General features: G+C 37.4%; 1 protein-coding gene across 3 annotated transcripts in view; it reads right to left on the reverse strand.

Annotated features, from left to right (window-relative positions):
- Nucleotides 1-23,815, reverse strand: part of RANBP17 (RAN binding protein 17) — a 341,319-nt gene that overhangs the window by 65,142 nt on the left and 252,362 nt on the right. For all 3 annotated transcript variants that reach the window (XM_070476842.1, XM_070476843.1, XM_070476844.1), the window contains 2 exons: nt 13,782-13,885; nt 8,043-8,131 (listed from right to left, as the gene is read on the reverse strand). In XM_070476842.1, coding sequence (XP_070332943.1) covers nt 8,043-8,131; nt 13,782-13,885 — 193 coding nt within the window. The remainder of the gene's footprint in view (nt 1-8,042; nt 8,132-13,781; nt 13,886-23,815) is intronic.

Below are 23,815 nucleotides of genomic sequence, written 5' to 3' on the forward strand. Positions count from 1 at the left end.
CTACTCAAACTCATGTCCATTGAGGTGGTGATGCCATCCAACCATCTCATCCTCTGGCAGCCCCTTCTCCTCCCGCCTTCAATTTTTCCCAGCATCAGGGTCTTTTCAAATGAGTCAGTTCTTTGCATCAGGTGGCTAAAGTATTGGAGTTCATCTTCAGCATCAGTCCTTCCAATGAATATTCAGGACTGATTTCCTTTCAGATAGACTGGTTGGATCTCCTTGCACTCCAAGGGACTCTCAAGAGTCTTCTCTAACACCACAGTTCAAAAGCATCAATTCTTTAGTGCTCAGCTTTCTTTATAGTCCAACTCTCACATCCATACATGACTATTGGAAAAACCATAGCTTTGACTAGACGGACCTTTGTTGGTAATGTCTCTGCTTTTTAATATGCTGTCTAGGTTGGTCATAACTTTTCTTCCAAGGAGCAAGCGTCTTTTTAATTTCATGGCTGCAGTCACCATCTGCAGTGATTTTGAAGATCAAAAAATAAAGTCTGTCGCTGTTTCCATTGTTTCCCCATCTATTTGCCAAAAAGTAATGGGACCAGATGCAGGGATCTTAAGTTTTCTGAATGTTGAGTTTTAAGTCAACTTTTTCACTCTCCTCTTTCACTTTCATCAAGAGGCTTTTTAGTCCTTCTTCGCTTTCTGCCGTAAGGGTGGTGTCATCTGCATACCTGAGGTTACTGATATTTCTCCCGGCAATCTTGATTCAACTGAGCTTCATGCAGCCCAGCATTTCTCATGATGTACTCTGCATATAAGTTAAATAAGCAGGGTGACAATATACAGCCTTGATGTACTCCTTTCCCTATTTGAAACCAGTCTGTTGTTCCATGTCCAGTTCTAACTGTTGCTTCTTGACCTGCATACAGATTTCTCAGGAGGCAGGTCAGGTGGTCTGATATTCCCACCTCTAAGAATTTTGCACAGTTTGTTGTTGGCATAGTCAATAAAGCAGAAGCAGATGTTTTTCTGGAACGCTCTTGCTTTTTCAATGATCCAGTGGATGTTGGCAATTTGATCTCTGGTTCCTTTGCCTTTTCTAAATCCAACTTGAACATTTGGAAGTTCATGGTTCATGCACTATTGAAAGAAAAGCTTGGGTAGCATGAATCTATCTACTCAAGGTCAGTTTGCTAAAAGTAGGCCCATGTACATTAAAGGAGAAATTCTCAAACATCCTCATCAATAGTTAGTACATGCCTTGCATGCCTCTGATAAGTTCATGGCTGAGACCACCAGATCCCGGAAAACTCTGAATCAGCTCCACTGGTCCTTTACCCACAACTGGCCTCCTGCTTACCAAATGCACACAGAATATTAAGCCCTAAAACTTCAGCAGAAAAAACCCTTCCTATGCTACTACCGTCATTCACTTTTTCTTTTCCTATCCCTAACTCTGTCTCTTTCTGATGTTTTCTAATATACTTGTCTTTGTTTCAGATGAAAGTGCTGAACTGAATCACTTCATATTTTTCCTTTCCTGTGTGTTGTGGGTAGTGACCTCCATGGTGAGGAAGATCATGATTTTCTTCCCTGCTCTTGGAATAAATTTCAAGTTCCTTGGCATGGCAAACAAGGTCCTTATCTGGTCCCTGCCTACCTGTGGTCTCATCTGTTAGTGCTCCTGCCCTTATCTATGGTTCAGCCATTCTTAATTCTCAGCAAATCCACTGAAGCAGACTCTCCCTTGCCTCCATTCCTCCATATGCTGTTTTTTCTGCCTAATACATTCCAAACTGTATCTCAATATCTAGCTCAAGTTTTACTTCCCCTGGGATGGTAAAATTTTCTTTCTTTTTTTTTTTTTTGTCAAAAGGCATCAATCTCTTCCTCATCTAAGTTCACTCGAGCACTTTGACCACCACTCTCTTATAACAAACTGTTGATTACAGTTGACTGCTTGTATTACCCATCTGTTCCATTAGACAGTGAGTTTCTAAAGAGCAAAGACCTCTGTTTGCCCAGTATATTCCTGCTAATTCCTATCTGTCCCTCATTTCATTAGAGATGTCAATTATTCCAAGAAGCCTCTACGACATCACCCCTAATCCCTCACACCTAGAGTGTCTCCTGCATATGGCTCTGGTACCCTAGTACTATCACAGCGCCTCATCTCTGCTATCATATGCTTTCTGAGAGCAGCGCACAGGCAGTTATTGCATGCAGGTACCTGGCACAAAATGGATTTCAAAAAATATCTGTTGTGGTAAACATGAGGTGCAGTGTACTTGATTAGACCTACCTATTTCATTCTTTCAAGCTGTGCATTTCACTTTGAAGCTTCAGGAAATACGTCAAAAAACATTCAATGAAAATAAGCCCTCAAATACCTTAAGAGTGTTATGCTCCCTAAAAATGCAAAAAGCAATACTTTTGACCCCCTAGATACACCATATTATGGTTATATTTGAATATATAGAAACAATTTACTTAAGTATTTATTGAAGGCCTAGTCTATAAATGTCTTATGACTGTTAGACTCTCTAGAGACATCAACGAACCAAACATTAAAACAATCCCTGCCTTCATGGAATTTATATTCTAATAAGATAGAAAATTAAACAAATATGACACATTAGAAAGTACTACAAATAAGGCAGAGATGGGAGATAAGAAGTGTGTGTGTGTGTGTGAGGTTTCAGTTGGATGAAAATGAAAAATACAAAAATCAACAAACTTGATTATTAACTCTATTTTGGCTATTGTGAGATAACTTAGTTTTATTCTTTCTATGGATTAGAAATCTGTTTTTTTTTTTTTTTTTTATAGATGGTAAAAGTTATGTGCTGTGTACTGTGCTAGGGGTCAGGGATCCAGAGATAAGTAATACAGGGCTTTTATTCCTGTGAATTCATGCTTCAGTATGGGTGGTAAACACATAAGAGGAATGCTTTGGGTACCAAGATTCTGAAGCAGTGTTGGAGGAGTAAAAATGAGAAAATATTCCACCCAGAGCACTGAGCACAAACTCAGTGATCATAAGTGGGGAGGACCTGGAGACTCATCAGGAGACTGAAAAGACCCAAATCTCAGAACCTAAGAATATCATAAGCACCAGAAGTCCCTTTGCAAAGCATTCTTAAGACATTAGGGCCATCATATTTTTCAGAGCACACTGTACTCACTATGGGATCAGGCCTGGGGATATGAGAGGATGTTCCCTTTTCTGTGTGGAATGAGAGTGGGGCCAATTCTAATATGCTTCTGACAGAGGTGACTGCCACAGAGAAAATGAGTGATTACTGGAAGGCGGAGTCGAGGTCTACCAAGCAGGGAGGTTAAAAGGCTTCAGAGTGAGACTCAGACTCAGATTACAGGGTGAGAATCAGAACCCACTCGAGGAGATTAATTTTCCAGTGGCCTTGTGAGAACTACATATATATAGATAGGAGGAAGACAGTGGGGAGCCCTTTGGTAGAAGTGGCACTGATCTAATTGCTTTCACCTAGAAAGATCTGTTCAATGAATTGTGAAGGTCAACACCAGATAAATAAAAAAGATTAATGATTTATTATTACCTTATAAGATGTTAAACATGAAAAACTGAAAAGCATGAGGTTTGCTTCTTGACGACACCCACCCACCCATCCATCCATCCATCCAACCATTAAATAGTTACTATGTGCTAGACCCCAAGAAAGTATAAATTAGTAAAAATGTCATTCTTTTTCTCTGAGATTTCACAGTAGAGAAAGCATTCTAGTATACTAGAAGGCAAGAGAAGAGCTTTTGTTAAAACTTCTAGGAGACAGGAGTGTGGGGATGGGGCTCCAGAACAGAAACAGGCTGCCAGTTCAGAGCTCACTGTTACGAGTAGTCCTGAAGGTGAACCATCTGTACCTTTGTGCACGGAGGCAAGCACTGCTGGGAAGCCTTCTGGCAGATGCCTGTCTATCTTTCAACACCTAGCTCAACTTTTACCTCCCTGGGGCATCTACTTCTTGCCCCAAACACCAATCTCTTCTTCTTCAAAGTTCATATGGTGCTTGGCATGCGTCTTTGTTACAATACATTGATGGTTTATTAGTTATTTATTACAGCCACTAGATTATGAGCTTCTAATGAGCAATCCACTTTACTCATTCTTATAAAAAGCAAACATTTTATTAATTTCTCATGCTTAGCACAATGTACTAAAAAAATATCCTGCTGAATAGCATATTTTCAGGATTACTTTCTTCCCTATTTCAGTTTGTCCAACACACTGCTAACTATTTTCTTCTTGAAATACAATTCTGATTCTGTTAGTCAATCAAAACTATTAATTACTTTATACTATCTATGGAGTAAGTTCTTCAGTTCCTTAGTCTGATAGTCAAGGGTCCCAGACAATCTGTGTCCAACCATAAAATAAGTGGTATCTTTGACAAAACATCTTTTCCACTACTCTCCTTCCTAAGTCTGTACTTAGACCAACAGAAAACCTCTTGCTTCACAATTCCAATAATCCTACTTACTTGCTAAGACTCAGAGAAATATTTTCACCTTTACAGAGCCTTTCCTGATGCCCCAGATAAATGCAATCACTTTATTTATATCTTTTTTTATGGCACTTACCATCTTCTGTATTTTATTACAGTCATTTAGGTAGTTACCTAACTTACTCTATTAAACCATAAGCTCATTTTGGGGGTAGGATCTAAGAAAAATCTACATCCCTCATGAACCTTAGCAGAATTAGAGAAATATGCTGGGTAGGTGAGCAAATCGGATTGCTTTGTCTCACTCCATATTAGGGAAAGGAACTCACAATAGTGGTGGAGTATATTTACTTTGTGCCATACACTGTACTAAGCCTATATATGCACACACATATATGTATATATATGTGTGTGTGTGTATGTATATAGTTCACTTACTTCTTATAACATACCTGAGAGATTAAATATTATTAGCCCTGTTTTATGGAGGAGAAAACTGTGATTCTGAGACATTAAGTAATTTACCCAAACCCCACAGGTTGTTAAGTGGTAAAATCAGGACTGGAACCTAATACTGTTCTATTTCAAAGTTTTTTTCTCCCCCCTTACAAATCTCATGGTCTTGACTTATCTTTGTATAATATGTTTATGCATACTAATCAACAGCACTGACTGCATGACTGAAAACAGTGTAGTCAAAGATCAGAATTATGACAATTAAAGCGATAAGTGTGAGGAAATAGCATCATACACATTCCTTCGTTTTTTTTTTTTCAATTTCCTGCTGGATTTTTGATACTTAAGTCTATGTCTGATCTGGGAAACGTTTAAACAAGGTGACTAAATACACTGCAAGGTAAGATGCTTTTCGCTGTTACACTCTCACTATATGGGCAAAGCAGCAGCAATAATTCTTCTTCAGTTCTCCAGTAGTGGGACAACTGACCAACACGGTTGCTGTGTAGTCCCGGGCAGTCCAGGCTGGGAAGGGCAGAGTGACAAGCAGTGTAGTTTGTGGACCAGTTAATGCAGTCAGTGTTTACAGCAATGTTTTTAAATTAAACAGCTAACCACTAAAATAGCATTTTATCAAATAATCACCATAAATAAAATGCATTTTGACTTTAAGATGACATGTGCTCTTATAGGATGTTTCTTCTGCATGCTAAGGACTATACAGAAAATTAAAGAACATACATTTTTTTTTGTGGATAAAAGGCAAATAAACTTTCCCCAGCAAGTAATGTGAGAATCATCACTGATGGTTTGACATATCAATATTTCAGGAAGAATAAATGACTTTCATATCTATGTTTTTTTAAAATCATATACTTACTCATTTTTATATTACTAGAATACTTTGGAAAGAATCTGTACTTTATCACCTGAAACTGCTTAAAGTATTTCAAAATATTTTAATAAAGCTCTTTGAATTATCAAATAATGTAACTTTTAAACAAATTTTACTATTATTATAAATATTTGCTCTTCATCCCTTGCCCAAAGGAAAACTATAAATCTTGCCTCAACTGAATGAACACCATTTATCATATTCATTTTGTTGTCAATACAATTATGAAAAGCCTTTGGCCTTTTCCCAAGGAAGCTGATTTGCTACTGAAATTCAATTATTATAAGCAAGGCCGGTACAAAGCCACCTCGTGTGGCAATGTAACATAACTTCCTGCATAACTGACACTTCGCCCTCTGCCCCTGACCCTAATAACATCGATGTCTATGGGCAAAAGGAGGAGACAGTGTTTTCTAGTTCAAAACAAAACATCAAGTCTCAAGGTTTTCCCATTTGCTATTTTCTGCCATCTGCTGGACAAAAGTTTCATTTCTGATAGGTACCCAAAAGAAGGAGCTAAGTGAGGAAATGAAAAAGGCTTAATTAAAAAGTTAAATTATAATATGTTCTATAAATTTTAGGCAGTACCAATTATGACAGATATTTCTATTCTTTGATGGTAAGGGGAACGTTCTTATCTTAACGCTTGGTTAAGATTGTTGATAAGAAAAACATGAAGCATTAATTGCTGACATCCTAGAACTGTAGTTGGTTTCAAGATAATCATTCATTTTAAAGTGTCAAAATGAAGTTTTAGTAATTTTTGAAATAAATTAGAGTTTTTGCTTTGTGAGCTTCTATTTGTGTTTAGAGAAATGAAAGAGTCATATGTAATTCATTTATTTTTCATCGTTAAAAGAGCTGTGTGACTTTTCATGTTAAAGTCTGCAGTCGCACATGTGCTTTGTATGCTGGTACAAAGACATATGTGATTTCTCAATGGAAGGAAATTCTTATCTCTAACCCTGTCTATGGACACACAAATCTGATGAGGTAGGTTTTAACAGGAAGTAAAAATGTAAGTCAGTATTCAAATTAATGTCAAGCAATTTCTTTAACATGTGGAGATCTCCCTAAAACGTGCCCAGATCCTGTTATGTTTTTGCCATAAATGTGCCATCAGTTGAAGACTATCTTTAACAAATTTCTTTTGCAATTTATGAGGGAGGTTTGATAAAAAGGGTTTGAAAAGAGCAACTGAGAAATAACGTAACTTAAAAATGAAGTTGTTTAAGGTTACAGAATTTCTCTTATGCACTGATGGTTTCCTGTATTGAACAAAAAGGCATGAAAAACATTACATTACTTACATAACTTGCATAAACTATCACTTTCTGTTAAGATCAAACAGGATTCATGTAATACTGTTAAAACAATATTAACAGTAACATCTATGATTACCTTATTACTTTCTGTTAAGATCAAAGAGGATTCACGTAATACTGTTAAAACAATATTCATAGTAACATCTATGATTACCTATTATGTTCTAGACATTATATTAACACAAAGTGCACTGCCTATTTCTATGGTTACAATAAGCCACGATACTGGATGTCTCTTTTTTTTAGATGAGGAAATTCAGAGAGGTGAAAAAAATTGCCAAAGTTTACACAGCAAATGGAGATCTAGGAATTCAAGCCAGGTCTGCCCAACACCAAATCCATGCTATTTTTATTCATAATGATGAGGCATTTCTGTGGGGGGGATTTTGTTTCCTTAATTTGTTTGCTGTCTTTACTAAGCTTTGGCAGCGGTAAATTCAAATTTTACATCAAATGAAAAATCCTAAACATTTATTTCCCCCTTGTCCATTAATGTTTTCATGATGATGAAACACTATAGTGTGATAAATTAATAGGCCTCAAAGAGAAAAAGTGAAATCAGCTCTGCTATTTGAGATAGCGTAAAAATCCAAATCCCTTAGAAAATGCCAAATGATAGGCTTCATTGATCTTGATTTAAAGATGTTAGCCCAAGAATCCCCCCAACCCCCACATAAACAATCATTTGGGGATGTGATTTTTAAGTTGTCAATATTTTAATGGCACCAAAAAAGTGGCTTCTCGGAGCTGGGTCTCCAAGTGATGTGCTCAGTTATCTGTGCGCTGCCACTGTGCTGTAATTTTTAGCTGATCACACATTAGTTCGTTTAGCTTTGTTTCCTCTTCCCTACTGTGCCATACTATTACATGAAAGCCAGGGGCCTGGCATCCCTCTGCGCACAGAGCTGGTATTGTCACAGTGTAATAAGGATACATCCAGTCAAACAGCATGGTGTAGCTGGTCTTTGTGTTCAGTGCAAAGGCAATCCCTCGAAGATCTCTTGCCAGCCCGATCAACATACGCTGTCAGTGGGAAAGAGACACAGTAATTGATTTTCACGTTAGCACAGAGCAGATGGAGTAATAATCAGGCAATAATGACCACATATCTGATTTTGATTCATTAGCTAAAATGTCTCGCTCAGATCTCTTCTATAGAAAGCCATAGACTTTTTAAGCAAACAGACCATCAGATCTGCTGACCAATTCTGCTTCTTATAAATTGAGCTAAGTCATAATTCCAGTGGCATAGAAACATTTAGATTAACATATTTTTTCCTGAATAATGCCAAATTAGAAAAAAAAGAGGACCGATAATTCCACAAAATAGAAATGTACAGGGTCTAGACATTATTTAATAAAAACAAATCTTAACCACATTGGCTTGTAAGAAATCAGTCCCACTATGCAATCTGGAGTCTAACCTGAAAGCACACTGACATTTAAAGATCCCTAAGGAATATTCTCAGTAACTTAGGACAACAAAAAACTGGCCAGATGACCTATTGGTACTGTGACATACCCAGAATGGCACTCATATTCCCCAAGCAAGGAAAAGAGTTCTTCAGTATCAGAAGACTTGCATTTAAACCCAGCTTTACTTCTTAACTGTAAGACTTTAAAGCAAGGCCATTTATCAGTCTCAGTTTTCTCATCTCTAAAAGGGGCTAATAATGTCTTTCTTACAGAAGTAGAGACAGGAATAAATATATATAAAAATGCCTAACAAGAGACTGATACATACATAAGTGTTCCATAAATATTTAGCTTTAGAGAAAACAAAACAAAAATTTGACTCTTAAATAAAAGAGATTTGATTTTACTCTGGACTCTTAATTAAGCTGTCCTTAGGATGATGTTTGGGAAGAGAGAAAGCCCATGAACAGATGCTAGAATGTCAGAACAAAGAGTACAAATAAACATAATTGCAAAACAAGGGGGTGTGATAATTGAGATATGCAACTGTGATTTCTTAAGATTTCAGTGGAAATACTCTGCTAGAAAATGGTCTCTGAACTTTTTCTTTAGTCAGATTTTCTTTTCCTTCATACTTTGGTAATAAATGAAAATCTCTATAGGAGGGCATTTAAATTAGCATTAAGGATTTGGAAGTGAATCCTGACCATCATTTAATGGCTAAAAAATTTCAAAATTGGAAATAGTTTATCTGTCACAAAGATCTGTAATTTTTGATTCCCTGCCCTCCCATACCGCATACCTAAAAGGTGACTCAATACAACTGGAAGTTTTTTTATAATAATATTCAGCTTCTATACTGCATAATAGCTCACAGAATGATGGTAATCTGAATTTCTGAATCTGTAAACCCTGAGTGTTTGTTTCTGCTTCTTTAAATAACTTATTCCTTTTCCTTTCATAAGCTTACCAGTACTTATTTTTCTATAATCGGCTAGTCTATCTGTAGTTCTCTCATATGATTGCGACTTTAAAAAAAAATTTTTTTTGCCTCTTATGGAACTCATTTTCATCACCTGGAACCTTTCTCCTCTTTCTCAGCTTTCCATGTTTCTTGTAGCTTCCAGAACAAAATATGTCTTCTAAGAAGTCTTCTCTGAACAACTCTATTCTAATTCTCTTTGCAGTCTTTCTATCAAAGTGGCCTTTTCGGGTTCTATTTTTATTATGTACACTTAAAGGTTACAGGCTACTCTTCAAATAATCTTAAGTTTTCACATATACGCAGGTACTCAACATTCAACTCTAAACTGGTCAATAGGAAAAATGAGTTTTAGTTTGTGTCTAGTGTAAAAGGCTCTAAAAATATTTTAGATTATCCTTATTATACAAAAAGGTTAATGTTTATTTTATCACAAATTTTTCTTTCTTAAAAGATGCCAAGTTAATAGAAGGGCTCAAATCTATGAAAATATATCAATATTTAATATTAGAAAATGTTACTACAAAGCAAAGAAAGCATATGACAATTAGTAATATGTTTTCAATAGATTGAATTGAGCAGGAAAATGCTCAATGTGAGAAACAGATTTATTATGCTCAATTTTTTACCTCAAAGCAGCAATGGTACTGAATAATCTATACAGATGCTCAAACAACACTAAAGAAGTACTTTCTTGATAGTCAAAACATACCCAGTCTGGTACGAGACAAGGAAACCTGTTAACTAGTTCAACCAGGCTACCAGACAATCTCAGAAAGCGAGGGGTGATCTGACTGAAATTTAGGGGAGGAAGAGGCACGATTTACCATCTCACTTAAAACAGTGGAAAGAGATTTATTTCAAAAGTTACCTTTCTCATATAGCTAGTCATACTTGACTAGTCTGAAAAATGAGAGGTCCTTATAAAGTGAGGCTGCTCTGAGGAGTGGGGCAAGTCTGAGGTATCTAATCCTCAGGATTCCTTTCTTGGATAGTTCACGGAGAAACTGCTTGGTGTTTCAGCCTCCTGCATGGTGAACGGTTGTCTGTGTGCCAAGTGTGAGATGGATGGGCTGGGAAACAGCTGAAATGCGACTCCTTCCACCCTGACCCCCAAAACAGGGTTTCTAATGGAAAGTCTGACAGACCCTTTACTGTAGTGGCACTACTGGGGGCAGCTATAATATTATCCTCATAATTCTACCATATAATAACAACAAAGAAAAAGAAGGTGAAGGGTCATTGTGCTTTGTCTTTAGAATTAAGATGGCTGTCTTCATCCTTACAGCATACTCTTAATTCTGGAGACACATCTTAATAACCTCTAAATAGTTCCAACAAAAGAGCCGTGTCAGAGGAATGAGCAGGCCCCAAGGTGTTTCAACTGGAGTGTTTTCATCTGCCTTTATTGCTCTATCCCTCTCCAGAATTAAGGCAATAACCTGTGATAAATTATTCAGGAACTGCTACAGGGATCAAAGCAAAATCATTCTGTTAAAGTGCTGTTTGCAACATTTGGCACTTAGTGCGAAAACTTTTAATGTGCGCATGCTGAAAATCTAGGATTTTAAATAATTTAACATTGTGGAGTTTTTACGAAGGGACTAAAGATAGCAGGTTCCTATTTAACTGCTCCTTTTCCTCCTAGAAGTTTTCATTCATTTTCCTTAAAACCGATGACGTCATGGCCAAATCAAAAATGATGCATGGGTCGTCAGGGTATTGGACTGTATTTTACTAAGGGTACAATTATAGGGGGAAACATTTACTGTGAACTAATGCTTTAGAGCCAGGGTTTGTCATGGCAGTTTCTTCCTTTTCCCCTTTACTTGGAAAAGAAAAACCCAAGACAAAAATTCAATGTTCTCTTCAATTTTATTAGGACTAAGTAAGAAAACAAAGCTATAAATTTAGGAGTTTTACAGCATTTCCTCCTCTCACAACCATATTTCAATTTGGCAGTGTAGGTCCTTAATGTTTGTGCTCATCCTGAAATCTGCATTTGAAAAATATCTATAAACAGGGAGTTAGAAAATCCTGGTAAGGGTTGCAAATTAAATGAATTTGGCAGTCCTGCGGCATTTTCACAGAGATATTTTAACAGCATCACCTCCTGTGGATTGGAATACTAAATACTTTATTGAAGAACAAAACAGAACTGTTTTTATCTTTAGTACTTGCAAAATGAAGTACCTGAAAGCACTTTTGCATGTATTATTTATTCATCATGATAGAAAAATAGCCTTAACCTAATAAATTACATTTAAAAGCATTTAGTGCAAAAGTTTTGTTTATGATAAAGCAACAGATTTAGTTCTTTATCGGTAGCTTAAAGCACCAAGTTTTCTTTATACAAATTAGACAGATGGTGCTTACAGTAGAATTTACTAAAGGTCTGTCACAACAAATGCAGCCAAGCTGCATATTTAATCACTGCAGAATCTTGTCTACCTGCAGCTGCCAACTGCTAATCCAATTTCCCTGATAAATGTGGCAAGAGACACGATCAGCAATAAAGAGCATCTAACTCCATTTTCCTGCAGGGCGTCTTTTGATGAACATTTAGGACGGAAGCACGGAGTGCACTGTGTGGCCTTGGTCCGTGGCAGCTGCATGCATTCTGAGGCACAGTTCTCAGGTTACTCACTTAATTCTGCCACTATCATTACGTTGCTATTGATCTCAGTAGCTGTTGCCTACACAGCATTACTCTAGATGAAGCTGAATCAGGCAGTTATCATGCATCAAACTTGCTCAAAAGCCTGGAGATTTCCCCTTAATTACTTGTGATTTTATTTGCAAATACCGTTAAAGTGTAATCAAGCAGTCACTTTCCAGGGTCGTTAAGAACTTGCTGGTTTAGGGATATATCACTGGAACTCCATTAAAAATGACTCTAGGAAGATGGTTTCTATCAAACTAGATGGGATTACATCAAAACGGGCTTGGAGTAGAATGAAATCTTCAAATGAGACAAATGTAATTTTTATAAAGATACTCTTTTTCAATCTTACTGCTTCTTTTCTGATATAAAGGGCAGCAATAGCCACCTTAAAGTTGCAAAGATTTGTTTTCGGTCATTAAAAATATTTGGAAGACAACTGAAAAATAAAGCTAACCTGAACAGAAAGTCTGGGGAAGAATTTCAGCAACATTACAAACACACAGAAGATCACTAAGATCTTTTTTTAAGTTTTAAAATTCTATGACAATTGCATATTGTTAAACCTTCATTTCAAAAACTCTACTTCAAAATAAAAAGGTACAGTGTTTGGTTAATTATTTTTTAGTAGATGAACTACACTAAATAATCACCAAAGGCCATCATTCTCCTATTTGGCTTCTTAGTGCTAATATTTCTTTTTGATAGAGAGAAGAGGAGCTGTGCAAATAATGGTCAGTATTTTCACCGTATCTCAAGTAACAGTAAACATGATTCAAGTATCACCAGCAAAGGTGGCTACATTATTGCTATATATTCATTAGTCTTTTAAGAATAATAACCAGTGTCAGTCTATTTAATATAGCCCTGATGCATGAGAATTTCAGAAGATGTTACTCCTATTTAGCAGATCTTGTGTTCCCCATCCCCCATATTAAAATATGGGGCTGTGTTGTCACAAACAGCTTGCTACACACTTAAGGATTTTACTAATAAAACATAATGTTGTCTTAGATATTATGACTGTTGCCACAGCTGAACTGACTTGTCAAATCAATCCTAATATGGCTCCCACAGGCACATAAAAACCTTATTTAGCTATCAGTTATCCTAATCACTTTGTTCAGTTTAAGAACGCAATATTTCAAGACCAGCTCCTATTTATACATATATGCCTAGCCATTTAATAAAGTCCTGATTTATATAAATTCTTGTTTTAAAAATATTTAGAGAAGTGGTATTTTAGCATGTATACATTTGCGCATTCCTCCATATAAATATGTTGAAACATACAGTGCGGGGTGGATGAGGGAATAGGGACATTTAAAGTGGCGTACCCAAGAGAAATGTTCTTTTAAAAGATACTGCCATGGGAGACAAATATGCCATCTAATCATAAGCTGACTATCTGAAATCATTTGATAACCTCAAAGTTCATTTGTATAAGAAAAGTACTTTTATGAAAAGCACACCTCGAAGACACAGGTAACTGGGAAATGAGGACTGATGAGGCACGGAGCACACAGACCTGCAGCCCTTGTTCTGAGTTTACACCTAGGTTTTGTCCTAGAAAGAACAAAATCACCTTTCCTCATGTTTGGAAAAAAACCCACCTTTACATCTTCTTGTTTAAAGTTGTTGTTGAGTATCTGTAATACTGTTTCGAAAGAGACTGTAAGAGGCATCATGAAATTTTCAAATTCATCCTCATCTTCGCCTATCAGAAAAACAAAAGGGTCATCACGGTTTAAAATGCATGCTATTGTCCATTAGCCTTCACAGTGAGTGCTTTATTCAGGCTCAGAAATGTTTTCGAGAAGGGGTCAGCCTGCATTCACATCCGTATCACACTCTGTGCTTTGGCTCATTGAATATTCTGGTGTTTTGCCTTCTCTTTTGCACCAAATGAAATAGCAAAATTACTTACCAGCCATTTTTTTCTCTGGCTCTTTATTGGATCAAACAGACTCATGCCCCAGGCACCTAAGCCTTTCAGCTCTTAGGGCCCCCAGAGTTTCCCTAATGCCTCAAGGAAAGCCACTTTCAAAGCCTCAGAGAACAGGGTCTGTTTTTCTTTTCTCTTTAGGTGCCAAGGCCCTAAAGGACTCACAGACTCAGGTGCCGAGATAGTGCTAAGTTATTACTCTCTTTTATTTATGTTCTTTTTTTTAATTAATTTGTTAAATAGATGTCAGGGAAACAGGATGGGGTCCTGCCAAACAGGATGAGGTCCCTCACGGGTCATTATGGTTTTAAGTACATTCTCCGTGAATACACTTCTTTTTGCAATTAAGCTTCTTTTTCTTTTTTTATAAAAGCGGGAAGAGATATTTTCTACTGTTTTTCACTATGAAGGTAGACTTTTCATTTAACATATGAATATGCACAATTGACAATTTTCATTCTATTCTTCGCAAAAGTGGGTTCCTTCAAATGAGAAAGTTTACTCATTCATCCTATGCCACAGGGAATTGTGAGCCCCACTTTACAGATGAAGAAACAAGCAGAGAAATGTTAAGTGACTTGCTCAAGGTAGCATACTTAGTTGGAGGTGAAACTTACTGTCTAGATCTTGTGATTTCTTTGCTATCACTTTTTAAATAGAATTAGAGAGGAAACAAGATCTCAGAGAAGAGGCCAGTGGGTCTCAGAGTCTGGTCCCTGCCCTAGTAGCATCAGTATCACCTGGGAACTAGTCAGATATAAAATTTCAGGTTCCGTCCCAGATCCAGCAATTTTCATTTTAAGCAGCCCTCCAGGTAATTTAGATGCATGCAAATGTTCGAGAAACACGGGCCTATATGTTATTCTACAGATAAGGAGGGTGGACATGAGTTTGAGCAAGCTCCGGGAGACAGTGAAGGACAGGGCAGCCTAGCATGCTGCAGTCCATGGGATGCAGAGAGCTGGGCATGGCTGAGTGACCAGACAACAACAACAGGAGGGTGTGGTCCAAGGCGACAGACACAGAAGATCAATGGCAGAATCAGGACCTTTGACTCTTAAGGAGTGGCTGATCCGGCTTGACCCTCATCTTTGGTGACTTCTCTTTTCCCTTTAAATGTACACACTCTGTTTCTGGAGTCGGAGCCTATCAGATTCAGGGACTTCGCTTTGCTGACAAAGAGATGTCAAAAGGTCAATGACTCTTTCCTAGTATGCTGTTTAACACAAGGATCAGGGTACTAGGTGAAGGCAAACGAAATTATAGTGACCTCGTGGTGCAACAGCAGTGCATCTGACTCCAGATTAAAATCTCCACTCTGCAAAGTTGACTATGCGACCAAGTTACTCCTCTTAGACACACCCTCTGTCAACTGGTGCTAACATTAGAGATCTTTACAGGAGCTAGTTTTATTTTTCAAAGCCTAGGTTAAATGATAGCTTTCCCAATGTCTGGATCAAACTCCCCTTCAAGTACTCTCTAAGAATCTACTGCCAGTGTTCCCATCTTCCTCTGGGTTCCCATAACATTCTGTTTGATTCTTTAGATGGCCTTTGTCAGTCTGATGGGAATGGCAGATATGTTGGCAAAGAGCTAAACCTAACACTAAAAATACCACCTACATCATTCCACCACTACCACCATTAGACGGTTACTGTGGGGATTAACTGAGATAAGATTTGTAACGTGTGTATGTAAATGATCAGACCTACCAGCCTACAGTGACAGTGTCTCTGGCTTTGCTCCTGGAGAGCTGAAACGGCATCTTTTTGCTTCTGTGTGAAGGAGAATGATGTAGATAAGACACCGCGATAAACAGACCCAGAGCCTGGCTCCACTACACACTTTTCAAGTATGGATATTTACATTTTGAGTCTCAGTTTTCTCATCTATAAAATAAGAAAGAATACCTATCTTTGAAGATTACTGTATTTATTAAATGTTTTAACATACACACACAAAATAGATGATGTACCTAGAACAGTGCCTGGTGTGTATTAGGGAAATAGTGCATGTGAATGAAAAGTAGTTGCTCAATTAAAGGTGAATTTTAAAAACATTTTATTTTCTTAACACCAAAGACAGAAAAATTACTAACTGAAGTAAACATCAATTCCTTACATATATAATACATTATATTTAAACTATGTAATCTCACTCTTCTAAAGATGGGATTAATGAGAACAGTGACAATGATCACTGCAGGCAGATAGGGTGCTATAAAGAATGGATGCTTTTCGAGTTCTATGCTTGAATCCTGGTTCTGTCGCTATTAGCTGTCTGGTTTTGGATAAATTCTCTTCACTCACCTGTAATTAAGAGACATAATACTTACTTCTTAAAGGCAGCTGTGAGGATTAAACAAAACACCTGCATGCCCTGTTGCTTAGTGTCTGGCACTTAGAAATGATAGCCGGGAACATTTTTGTTGTTTTGAGCTTAACATGAACTTCACAGAGGTTCTTATGGTGGTCAAACACAGTGTGACAATGAGGTTGCCAGCCCAATATCCTTCCTCTGGGAGCAAGGTAAGGATGTTTAGTCAGAACAAAGATAAACTCAGAACTTGGAACATTTAAACCCTTTACATAGGATACTGAGTTACAGATTTGAAAAATCCCTGACTATCTCTTTCCTTAATCAAAGTTTGAGGCAAACAGGGACGTTAGGAGCATAAGAGAAAGCCACCAAAATGTGAAGGGAAAAGTCAAGATGCAAATACTAAAGAAAGCAATGTGAGCAGCAATTCTACTTAAATGTCACTTCCTCAGAAAGGATTTCCCAGACCACTCTACCCAAAACAGTACCACAGTAGGTGTCCTTCACCCTCACCTACTTTCCAACCGCATAAACTACTTCACTTTTCTTATGAGGCTTACTATGACTGGCTATTAATTTGCTTATTTATTCATTGTCTTTCCTACTAGAATGTAAGCTCCTTGGGGAAGGAACCCAGTCTGTTTTCATCATGACTGTATCCCCAGTGCCTAGAAAAGGGTCAAGAATTTGTGTAGTGACTGGATAACAATAGCTATTTCTTGAGTACGTATCATGTGCAGCCAGTGAATCTCGTACTTAATCTACTTAACAAACACCTATGTAGCCTATACTATCTTCAAAGCATGGTTACGTCAATAATGGTCACAACAATCCTGTAGAGTGGTATGATTATTTCCTTCAATTTAATGTGAACAGAGAGGCTGAAGGAGTTAAGTTTGTCCAACATCTTCTGGCTGGTAAATGTCAGTGAACCACGGTCTCAAATTAGTTCTGCTTTACTCTCCAACTCTACTTCATGTTCTCCCCTCCATGTCTCTGACAGGTTGAAAGGGGTCAGAGGTAGGGACTGAAGTCAGGGTCACAAAATCTTGACTTTGCAGTTGCATGAAAGTAGAAGAGGGTGAAGAACAATTCTTGGTTCTGGTGAGAAAAAGGGACTTCTCTGCAATCACTTGAGTTTAAAGTGGGCAAGTGAGAAACATTGGTGCATTATTCCCATAGAAACATTTATGTGTCAATTAGCACTGTTCCTATTACTGCAATGATATGTTGCATCATCTCAGCTAGAAAACTGGTCATTTTTGCTTACTCATGCAAAACACTTTATATATCTATTGAAGATTTTTCCCCATTGTGTTACTGACGAAGGTATTATTTACTGTTTTACCTATGAAAAAAAGAAAACGTGTTCTTACAACTTCATATTCAAGTATGCAGTCGTATATTCAGTATGCCAAATCTACATGTGAACATTTTATGAATATGAAATGTTTCTTTTTTCTAACAAGACATGGGCTCAGACACCAGTATAATCTGAGAGGTTGAAGTGTCAATTTATAGGCTACTGTTTTCACTGGCATCAGGAAAAGTAAATATTAACATAACACTCTAAGTTCCCAGTCATGCATAGATAAAAACAATATTCTTCAGGTTTTAGGGGGATTCCCAAAACTAAATTCCCTCTACTGGATTTCAAATGACCTGATACAACAGAAAGTTACTCATTTTTGAATTTCAATTTTTTTTTCCTTCAGCGAAGTCATATTAAAATACAAATAGTAACTATTTTAGTATGTTGGCTCTTAGATATTTTATTTATAGGATACTTCATTTGTTATTTTGTATAACTTAAAATCTAGATTGGTGGGAATGTAAAATGGTGAAGCAAATATAATATGATTTAGTGACTGTGGAGAACAGTTTGGTAAGTACTCAAAAAGTTAAAAACAGAGTTGTTATATGACCCAGCAATTTTATTCCTAGGCATATGCCCAAGAGAACTGAAAGCATATGTCCATACCAAAACCTAACATATGAATGTTCAGAGCAGCATTATCAAAATAGCCAAAAGGTGGAAACAACCTTACTGTTTATCAACTGATAAATGGATAAACAAAATGTGGTATATCCACACAATGGGATACCAGTCAAGAAAAGGAATAAAGCGCTATATATGCTAAACATAGACGAGCCTCAAAAACATGGTACATGAAAGAAGCCAGATACAAAGGTCACATATATGATCCCACTCATACCAAATGTCTAGAATAGGCAAATCCATAGAGATAGATAGTAGATGAGTGGCTTCCAGGAGTCAGGGATAACGAGGAGACACCACTTTATAGGTACAGGGTTTCTTTCTAGGGTGATGAACATATTCTGGAACCAGATAATGGTAATAGTTGCACACTGAGTGAATATTCTAAATACTACTAAATCTAAATACTACTGAATTATATACTTTAACAGTATGAATTTTGTGGTATGAGAATCTTAACATGCACCACCCCCCCCCAAAAAAAAAAACAAAAAAAAACAACTACCACCACCAAATATCTGGGTCCCCTCCCTTACCTGTAAACAGTGAAACTTCTCATTTTCTCAAATTCAAATAGCAGATAGATTACTGGGGAGTTGGGGGAGTGACCAAGGAGAAGCAAGTAATACGAATACTTAAGGTAATAATAAATGATGGGAGCCAACAGTTACTACCTGAGGATTTATTGTATAATATGTATTGTGTGAAATACTTTGTTATTAGTGATAAGTAGGAATGGTAGGCTGAATAATAGCCCTCCAGAGATGTCTACATCCTAATCCTTGGAATCTGTGAGTATATGACAAAAGAGAATTAAAAGGCTGCTAATCAACTGACTTTAAAATAGAAGATTATCCTGGGTTATCCAGGTGGGTCTCATGTAATTGCAAAGGTCCATGAAAGTGTCAGAAGCAGCAGGGGGAAAACCAGAGAGATGGCAGAATGAGAAGTATTTGATGGACCTTGGAAAAGGAGGTCATGGACCAAGGAAAACAGGTAGCCTCTAAGTTGAAAGAGGCAAGGGAACATAATCTTCCTCAAAGCCTCCAGAGAGGAACACTGCCCTGCTAACACTTGATGGTAGCCCACTGAGACCCATATTGGACTTCTGACCTTCAGAATTATAAATCAAATTTTTATAATATTTAAGCCATTAAATTTGTGGTAATTTGTTAAAATAGCCCAGTAGGCTCCTTTGTTCATGGAATTCTCCAGGCCCAAATACTCGAGTAGGTAGCCATTTCCTTCTCCAGGGGGTCTTCCCAACCCAGGGACTGAACTTGGGTCTCCTGCATTGCAGATGGATTCTTTACCATCTGAGCCACCAGGGAAGCCCCAAAACAGTAACAGGAAACTAATATATCAGTAAAGATCAGGACTAATGCCATGAAGCTCTTAATAAGGAGAGAGGAGAGGCACAGAAGGAGACACAAAGGCAGTGAGTGAAGAAGAAAACAGCTGATCCTCCATATCCGTAAGTTCCACACCCTTGGATTCAACCTACCAGAGATTAGGAATATTCAGGAAAAAAAAGTTGTATAACGGTCCAAAAAGCAAAACTTGAATCTGCCATGGCTGGCAACTATTTATGTAGCATTTAGATGTTAGATATCACAAGTAATCTAGAGATGACTGAAAGTATACAGGAGAGTGTGTACACATTATTTGCAAAACTATGACATTTTAGGGACTTTAGCAAATGCGGATTTTGGTACTGGTGGGGGATGGTGGTCCTGGAACCAAGGCCCTGTGGATACTGAGGGGTAACTGTAATCTGTTTAAAACCAAGGACCAGCTTCCCTGGTGGTCCAGTGGTTAAGAATCCGCCTTGAAATGCAGGGAACCATCAGTTGGATCCCTGGCCGGGGAAGATCACACACGCTGTGGGGCAACTGAGCCCGCGAGCCACAGCAGCTGAAGCCAACATGCCCAGAGCTGGTGCTCTGCTGCAGCAGAAGTCACGCAATAAGAAGCCTGGGCGCAGCAACCAAGACGCACGCGTGTGTGCTCAGTCATGTCCGACTCTGCAACCCCATGGGCTGTAGCTCAACAAGCTCCTCTGTCTATGGAGAGTGGGCTGCTATTTCCTTCTCCAGGGCATCTTCCCAACCCAGGGACTGAACCCACATCTCCTGCATTGGCAGCTGGATTCTTTACCACTGAGCCACCTGGGAAGCCTGGCAACGAAGACCCAGTACAGCCAAAAAATAAATAAATAGATAAAAAATAAAAAAATTCAAAACCCCAAGTACCAAGGCTAATATCATAAAAGAGCCAGAGACTTCTACAGATCTAGGCCCATGTTATCTGCTGTTCCCCAGTACTTTATGAGGATGGCACTTCTAAAGTTATTAGAAAAAGGCTTGAGAAATGTGCATAGCTAGATTTAACTTGGGCCCAAATTTGGTTTGTCAGCTTCCCTCTAAACTACCACGCAAATTTTAGTTGGCTTTAAAATGACTTATGGTTTTGGGCAGAATGTTTTAGTATCAGTCAGGAGAAGTCATCAGCCGTACTGATGTAGAGCAGGTGCATTAAGGGTATTGGATTTGCCTCATTTCAAGGGCCCAGTGTCTACTGATGAATGCCCCTAACAGTGCATTCAGCAAAATATTTGTCACAATTAATTAATATATACTGAGTGCCTGTTTTGTGAAAGGAATTATTCCAGGCCCTTTCACACATGCTATCTTATTTAAACCACATTCCAGTTCTTCAAAGTAGGTATCTCCATTTAACAGATGAGAAAATTGAGGCACATCTTAATTCTTCTCCCTAGGGAACCAGAATGTTTATTTTAGTTCCCAGCAGATAAATACATGTCTACAGAAGACTACTTATTTCTTTTCTAAGAAACCTATCCTAAAAATTTCTCCCCTGAAGCATCTCATTCCCTGGGGTGCTCTGGACTCTACCCTCAAAACCAGGTAAGTTATTAAAACTGGATCTGAATTTAATGGGCTGCTTTCTGCCTACAGGGCCAGCTAATTAGTCTTAATTATCTCATTATAGATTCAAAGTATTTCCAGCTGCTTTTTTACCCACTATTGCCCACTCCCTCCTCAACCCCAACAAATGTCTATTTTCCAGATAGTCTCTGCCAAGTCACAGACACAAGTGATAGACGTTGAGGTATTCTTCCTATCTATCAGAACACTGACTATTTCTGATCAAGCTTCTCACTTACTAAATCCTCCTGGGATATCTATCTACTCCTGTGTCCTTTTTTCCATGAGAAGGAATACACTTTAGCCAATTATTAGACATAAGAAAAAATTTCAAAAACTACATTTGACTTTCACTGACCACAGAACTGTGAATACACCAATATAGGACAAATAATAAACATGAATCTTATCTGTTTAGATAGAAGTTTGGAAAGTAATCCCTTCTTACCCCAGCCTCAAATCAATCATTCAGTCCAAGTAGTTCAAATAAAAATGAAGAAGAAAAAGTTACACTCCCTAACTGATTTGAGAAAGTGACAGGCAAAGGAACAGCAAAAGTGAATATATGGTCAAAGGGCTACAAATTATATGCCTGACCTTGGGCAAATCATTTAATCTCTTTGTATCTCACTTTCCTAACAGACACACAATGCAGTGATACCTAGTTCATGTAGGCTGTGGTGAAGATCAAATAGGAAAATGTATGTCAAAGTGGTCTGCAAACTATAAATTTGTAAACAAATGTTAGTTGTTATCAATAAAGAAAAGGAATTTCCTCTGTATTTTCACTTCTTTCTTTAGCAGCTATTTCTAGAATACTCTTCCCTTTCTATTCAAGTCATTTACTTGCTATTTCAAATTTTTCAAATTTAAGCTAGAGATATCTTCAGGTGCCAATTACCTATTAGAAGCCACAAAGGTACATGGATATTATGCTACCTTCATCCCTAAAGAGAGAACTCTCTCTTAAAGTCCATAAACACCATTTTAATATTAGTACCCCTGTGATCATGAAAAGTATGACTGCTTCTCTGAATATCTGAGGAAAGCACTGCTCACTCAGATCCCATCAACATGCTTCTCATCTGAGTAGCTCAAGATAAGGTACAATCATAAAGTGTCCAAGGAAACTCAACTATGACACTGAGCAATTCTAAATTTGTGGTTGGTAAAAAACTTAACCTGCAACTAACAATATTTAGTTCCCTGAAAAACAAAAAGGTGTATTGTAGCTCGCTCCCACACTTCCCCTCTTCAATAATTTGTCAACTGAATTCACCTCCACTCAAATTAAACAAAATAGAAGGTTTTTATTTATTCAAGTATTTTACACTGAACAGCTCCCTGGAGGTTCTCCATTTACTGGCTTGGGTAATATTATCTTTCCTTTAGTTTATTAGATTGACAAAGTTAATTTAAAAATAACCTTGGGAACTTTAAGTGATTCTTGGAAGGGCTAACATGCATGCACATATGGTTGGTCACTATTTTTTTCTGTATGTATGTTATCTCATGAAGGGTTTTTCTTTTATTAATTCTTATAATTTCTTAAAATAAAAAAAAATATGTTGCCAACATAAACATCGTCTTTCTGATGATGAAATGCTTTCAATTCTGTTCTTCATACAAGTGAACATTTTGTCTAGTTTAGCCAAAGAGCAATTTGATAAAGTGGTACAACTATTTATTGTCAACACCCCCCCCCATTTTAATCTGAAATACAACCTGGGGCACATAGCATCTAATTAAATTCACACAAAGTACAAATTACTGAATAGAAACGAAAATGGATTTCAAAGTAAATACCAATTAATGTGACACCCAATTTCTTCCCCCTTTTAAATCACTCCAGTGTGCATGGCTTATACACAAAGAATATTCAATTTCTTTGTAAGATTCAATTAGAATATGCTTTATATTTCAATCCAAGAATCACGTCCAATGCTTTGCAAGCAGGTTGGCTAGGCATATTTTCTATGCGATTTTTTAAAAAATCACTGATATGAAATAAAATGTTCCTCTCCAATTTTTTTGTTTAATTTGAGAAGAATTCTCATTATCTAATATTTCCCTCATTTAATACATGGATCTTTGAATTTGACAACATCACTATCTCTTTTTTCCTTGTTTTCATGAAAGTGAACACCCAACAGAAAACTATAAAGCCATATACACAGGGATTCTGATAGCAACATCTAGTCAATCTAGCTTGTGAGACAGGCTTCAAATAATAAAACTGTGTTCAACAACACTCAACAAATGCTTGTCTATAAAGTAATAACTTGAACAGAGAGCAACAAGTGCCTCATCGAGCACAAAAGTGGCCAAGTGTAGATAAACACTTGCAAAAGCAATCAGCCACTTGATTTGTTTTGTCTTCGAGAGCCCAATGATCAGGCTACTTCCAGAGAGAGACCATGGCAGGCAGAGGTGAAC

The sequence above is a fragment of the Odocoileus virginianus genome, chromosome 14 (assembly GCF_023699985.2).
Source record: "Odocoileus virginianus isolate 20LAN1187 ecotype Illinois chromosome 14, Ovbor_1.2, whole genome shotgun sequence".
NCBI classification, from domain to species: domain Eukaryota; kingdom Metazoa; phylum Chordata; class Mammalia; order Artiodactyla; family Cervidae; genus Odocoileus; species Odocoileus virginianus.